The sequence below is a fragment of the Carlito syrichta genome, unplaced genomic scaffold (assembly GCF_000164805.1).
Source record: "Carlito syrichta isolate Samal-C Ts95f unplaced genomic scaffold, Tarsius_syrichta-2.0.1 Scaffold304212, whole genome shotgun sequence".
Taxonomy (NCBI): domain Eukaryota; kingdom Metazoa; phylum Chordata; class Mammalia; order Primates; family Tarsiidae; genus Carlito; species Carlito syrichta.
This window is the reverse complement of record NW_007248308.1, coordinates 292,676-298,675: the sequence shown is the minus strand read 5'-3', so window position 1 is coordinate 298,675 and position 6,000 is coordinate 292,676. Positions and strand designations below refer to the sequence as shown.

Below are 6,000 nucleotides of genomic sequence, written 5' to 3'. Positions count from 1 at the left end.
GCTGCTGCCCTGGCCGGGACCCCGCCTGCTTCGCCCGCGGCTGGAGGCTGGACAGGATCTACGGGACGTGCTTCTGCGACCAAGCCTGTCGCCTCACTGGGGACTGCTGCTTCGACTACGCCAGGGCTTGCCCAGGTGGGTGGCCAGGCTGAGGGCGGGACGCCGGCCGTTCGCCCGCAGCCAGCGGGCACAGGACAGGGCGCTGTGCCAAGGACCATAGCCCCAAGGCCAGTCATCCCCTAGCCCCCTCCGTCCTGTCGTGGCCAGACCCTCTCCCCTCCCATCCCAGCCATTTCCATCCAGGTACACCCAGCTCCACTCATCTCGGGGTCACCCAGGACCTTCCACCCAATTGAACCCTAGACTCTCCATTCAGGGGTTCCTCAACCCCTACTGTCCTGGCGTCTCCGGGTCCTCTTCATCTAGTCACAGACCAGAGCTTGAATGGAAGGGACTAGGAGCCCTCTTTTCTTCTCCTGGAAGGGCGTGGGGCCACCTCTGTAGATGAAGTCTCCGATTCAGGAACTCCAACTGAGCAGAGCCACCTCCAGTCCACGGAGGTGGCACGGACAGGTTCCTGGGGCACGCTCCTGGGCCGAGCTCCACAATTTTCCTCTGCTCACCCTCAGGGACCTTTGGGGCTGATGAAGAGTTATAAAGGCAGGAATGTGTCATTTATCTCACTTTGTGCCAAAGGCAAGTTTTGGGAGGGTTCTTTCTTCTGGAGAGCAGGTTCTTAAAGGACCGAGGTTGTCCTCACCTCTGGATCCCGGCATGTAGCACAGTCCCTTCCTCATAGAAGGTGCAGTTATGTTCTTGGAGTTCAATTCTATCTAAACAGTATGATAAGGATATTAATCTCACAGTCCCTATTTATTATATTTATTTATATTGTGCTGGTTTTGAATTAACAGATAAAGGAAGAAATAGTGGTCATAGTCCTAAAGAGCAAGGTGTGCCTGAGAGAAGTCAGCTCTAGAAATAAAAGTAGTCCTGCTCTCTGTCAGTCACAGCATCCTCAAAGCCACACATATGCTTGAGTTCAAGGTCAAGAATCTCGGCATATGGGATCCTCAGCATCTTCCGGGGCTATGACATTCCCAGCTGTGACTAGGTGCCCAGCAGTCAGGAGCACCCTCCTGCCTGTGTGCTGCTTGAAGAGGCCTCCAGACCACTAGCAGGCCAGTTACCCAGGCCTGATGCTCAAAGAACACAGCTGAAAAACATTAAGACTGTTTGACCCTGGTTGAAAGCTAATGATTTACCTACGAATATTGATATTCTTTTGGATAAGCTTCTTACCCTTCCCTGCTCAAAGACCAGGGTATTTTACTACTACAGTAGATGGAAGAGGGCACTATTTAGGAAATATGGTGCCCTCGAACCAAGTGTCTCCAGCCCCTCCTGACAGCATCCTAAAGTGTTGGTCTCATTTCCCTGTATAAGTCAAGCAAAGCTTTCTCACTGTGGCAGAACCACTGGCTCATGAGGAGCTTGCCTGCATTTTAAAGGTAATTACAGAATTCGTGTGGCCCAGGTAATGTGCTCAGGTCTGTGGTAAGCACAGGGTTAGAGAGATGGTGACAAGGCAGTCTCTGCTCCCTAGGCATTTGCAGTCTAGCTGGGCAACACGTGAAAAACTACATGCAACATGCCTAGTACCAAAATAGGTGATCCAGGAGGGGTTCTGGGAGGGAAGGCTTTAAAGACCTGAGGAATTAAGACCGAGAGGAAGTCATGGGCGAGCTTGGGCCTGGAGAATGAGGAAGAGGCCTACAGGAGGAGGGAGAGGTGGGCCTTGCCATGGTCCAGCAGTCACTGTGGACCTCGGCCTGTTTGTTTCAGGCCCTGTGCTAGGTCTGAGGCAAACACAGTGAACAGGACAGATCCTAGTGGTGGCAATGGCTAGATCAGAGAGATTCAGGCACAAAAGAGGAATAGGGAAAGATGAGGCGAGTGTCCTGAGAAGAACTTGCTTTCTAGTGAGGCCTAACAGTGCTACCAGGAGTTGCATAACTCTCAGAGTCTTTATTTGGTCAATAAGAAATCCCTTCTTTTCGGTCTGGGAGGTAGAAATAGTGAGACAAAGAGTCAAATGTGTTGGAGTGGGGATTTAGCAGGTAAGCATAGAAGAGAGGAGATGGCATTACTGTCCTGTGAAGAACTCAGAAATCATAGCCAAGTGTGTGCCTGGGAAAAGAGCTGTGAGTGGTAGAAGAGGAGATGGAGTCGGATAGAATTTTAAAAGGAGCATCTTCAGGAGCCCTAGATGCCCTTTTGCAGAGTCAACAGAGAACCTTACAGGCCTAGATAGAAGCAGGTACAGGACCAAAAAGATTCCTCCTTGATAAATTCTCTGCACCTGGAGTTTCTTGTGAAAGGAGGAAGAAAATGGAGACAATTGGAAGTTGGTCACTTGTTGCGGCCGGCCTGCTCGTCTGTCAGAGCTGAGGGTGAGAGTGAAGGGCCCAGAGCAGAGAAGTCCAGCGTGTTCAGCCCTGGAATCTGCCGACTGTGGCTCCCCATGCAGGAGGCCAAGATCCTGCCTTCCGGGGATTCAGAGCTGACCAGACAGCTGGGAACTAGTTGAGGGACAACTCCTAGAATACGGTGTTTTCTTCTCGCCGAGTCTGTACCTCAAATATTTATTTTTATTTGTGAGTTTTTTTTTCTTGGAAGTAACCTAAATGCCTCCATTTTGCCCCTCAAGGCAGAATTCTGGCTTCAACTGGTACACTGTCGCTTCCTGGCTTTGTGACTTGGGAGAATGTATGGCTAACTCACTTATAAAAGGGGAATGATTAAACGACCATGTGGGCTGGTGGAGGTGACGGAGGGAGATGGGGCCAGGAAAGCCCTAAGCATGGCTCCCAGCGTGTCGTAGGCACTTAGGCAGCAAATGCACTGTCGGTTGGCTCCTGGCCTAGTTGACATGGGTGAATGTTTTGTTTGATTAAATATTTATATTGTAATTTTATGACAACATATTGCTGTAATTTTTATTCATTAATATTGTCATAAATATCTTTTATTGAACTCCCACTGTGAGCCAGGCACTTATGCACTTTGACTCATTTAATCCTCCCAACAATTCTTAAGAAAGGCAGGTCAGGTCTGCAGTCTCTTATTGACAATCCGAAAGTCCAGAAAGTGCCAAAATTTTTTTCCCTAGCTCATTTGGTGGCAAAGATCTCACCTGACCTAATGGAAAACTACTGATAATCTGTTTATCACCTGTATGAATATATTTTGCCTCAAAAATATTGATGTGTTTTGCAAAGAGCTGCCCTAAACTGCTGACTCTGGGGCAGGGTCTGGGGCAGGCCAACATAAGTTGTATGAGTATACACGGTATTCCCTTTCTAAGATCTGGAAAATCCTGAATTCCTAAACTTAAGGGTTTGGGAAAAAACCCTATTCACCTGTACTAGCATTTTACAGGAGGGTTAAATGCAGCAGCTGAGGGTTACCGTTACTCAAGTTAACACAAATGAGTAGCAGAGCTGAGGTCTGAACCCACAGCTGTCTGATTCAAGCTGCCCTCAGCCACATCTATCCGGACCAGTTTATGACTCTTATTTATTCCAAGACAAATCAAGTTTCAGCATTTCAAAGCCCCCGGTTACTCTATATACGTAGAAACATTCTGCCATCTAGAATCTCCTTACCCAATGTTATTATTGCCTCTAGATGCTGCCCAAAGCCTTTTTTCACTGAGATTACATTCATTGTGAATGAAAATGTAACTGTCAGTATAGCTCAGCATGCTTTACTTTTGTTCCTTCTGATTTTTAAATCTTGATAAATGCATTTTTTATATGGCTAAGAGGTGAAATACTGGCATTCTTTTTCTAAGTAAAAGGCTTGGAGGTTTTTTTTTTTTCACTCACATAAAAATAAAAATGTTATTGGGTCTATAGAATTGCTAAACTGCCAAAGAAATCTATTCTGAAATGAATTATCTCAGAAAATCTCATTATGATCAAGGCATGGGTTTCAACATCAATGATGTGTAACAACTCCCTCCTCACCTCAAAACAAACAAAGAAACAAAACAGAAGAAGAAGGAGAAAGAAAAAATTATAGAAAATTCTCCATTGTCTGTACATGACCAGGGCTGGGGGAAAGTAGAATAGGGGAACAGATGCAAGTTACCCCACCCTGGAAGAACTTCTTGGAAGACTGGTTTATGAGGTACATAACACCCTAATCTCTAATTTATCAGCTGGCTTCCTAGAGTTTGCATTCTAAGATCATAGAATAGTAGTTGCATTATATCATTGGTAAGCAACTTAAGGAAAGGGTAATCGTTAACTCAAGTGAAGCAGAACAAATATTGAGTAGCCCATACAGGCCAGTGTCTTCTAGATTCATAGAGAGTCTAGGGAACAAACTAGCCAAGATCTGATGACATCATTTCTGGAGGGAAAAGGGGATGCCATGCTTGGAAATATGGTCTCCAAAACTCACGCAGAGGATGTCATAGTCCGTAACAATTTAGAAAGTCGAGGTTTTACAAGAGCAAGAACAATCTGAGAGAAATTGTATGGCTTTCCCTGTCTTTGCCTTTGCAGAAAATTGAGCAGGGCTTGGAGCCAGTTCTCAAAATGACTTGACTTAGCAGAATTTGGCTGCAGCCCTGGGTGTGCAGTGAAGGAGGGTGAAGCTGTTAACACCAGCATTTGCTGTGTGCCAGGCACTCTTCCAAGCACGTCATAGCTACTTGCTTACTAGGATCTCACGACCCGCTGAAGTTATTCCTCATTTGGATCTCATTTTATGGACGAGGTAAGCGAGGCACAGAGAAGTTAGTAACTTGTCCAAAGTCACACTACTAATAACTGTTGGAACAAGATGTGAACCCGGGTAATCTGGATCCAGAGCCCAGACTTTTCAACCTGATACTTTTCTGCCTCAGAGAAATAAGACTTTATGAGAAGAGAAGCCTTGTACTTTGCAGTGTAGGCCCCAAATAAATACTAGCAGAGGGAGCAAACCTTCTCTCTTCATCAAAAGAGTGCGTCCTGCCCCCGGTTGTAACCCCCCAAAACTATCATGATGCCTCTTAATAATGTTTGTTAGAAGACAAATAATGTTTGTCACAAACAGGCCTATAATCCCAGCACTTTGGGAGGCCAAGGTGAGAGGATTGTCTGAGCCCACAAATTTGAGACCAACCTGGACAACTTGGCGAGACTTCATCTCTATTTATCTCTACAATAAATCAGGAAGAATTAGCTGAGTGTAATGGTGCATGCCTGTAGTTCCAGCTACTTGGAAGGCTGAGGCAGAGTCTAGCAGGCAGAGCTAAGGTCTGAGTCCAGCAGGTAGAGGCTGCAGTGGCCATGAGCGTGCCACTGCACTCCAACCTGGGAGACAGGGTAAGACTCTGACTAAAAAAAAAAAAAAAAGAATGATAAACAGGGGATAATATCTGTGACTTCAGAGGCCATTGCCATCTGGGGTGTACCTACATTTAAAAGATGTTTCTTCCTTGACTACATTTTATGTTTGCTGCAGGAAATTTGAAATACAGAAATGCACAAAAGAAGAAAACAACTTACCTGGAAACATGCTAGCAAGAAAAAAAAAAGGATAATTTATAAATTTGTGTTTTATTCCCCTCCCCACCCCTCAGGTTTACATGGTATGTAGAATTCTACTTATCTAACAAGAGAGCTCATTTTATTGTCTTGCTAGCATTTCAAGAACTGGTCTCATTAATGGCCTCAAAAGGAAAAAAAAAAAACCTATTGGGAGCCAGATAATAGGGAAAAAATGCCTGATCATTTTATTTGATCTTCCTAGGGGGGTAAATAGCTACTTGGGCAGTGTAGTCTCATTCAACTTTCAGAAGCTTTGACATAGGTTTCATGGGAAAGGATATACATGTGGAGAGAGAGAGAGAAAGGCAGACGATGTATATTTAAAACTGTGTCACCATAAGACATGTGTGTGTGTGTGTGTGTGTGTGTGTGTGTGTGTGTGTGTGTGTGTGTA

General features: G+C 45.5%; 1 protein-coding gene across 1 annotated transcript in view; it reads left to right on the top strand.

Moving 5' to 3' along the window:
- Positions 1 to 6,000, top strand: part of SBSPON (somatomedin B and thrombospondin type 1 domain containing) — a 28,843-nt gene that overhangs the window by 460 nt on the left and 22,383 nt on the right. The window contains exon 2 of the mRNA XM_021713106.1: positions 1 to 135. Within this exon, the coding sequence (XP_021568781.1) occupies positions 1 to 135 (135 nt within the window). The remainder of the gene's footprint in view (positions 136 to 6,000) is intronic.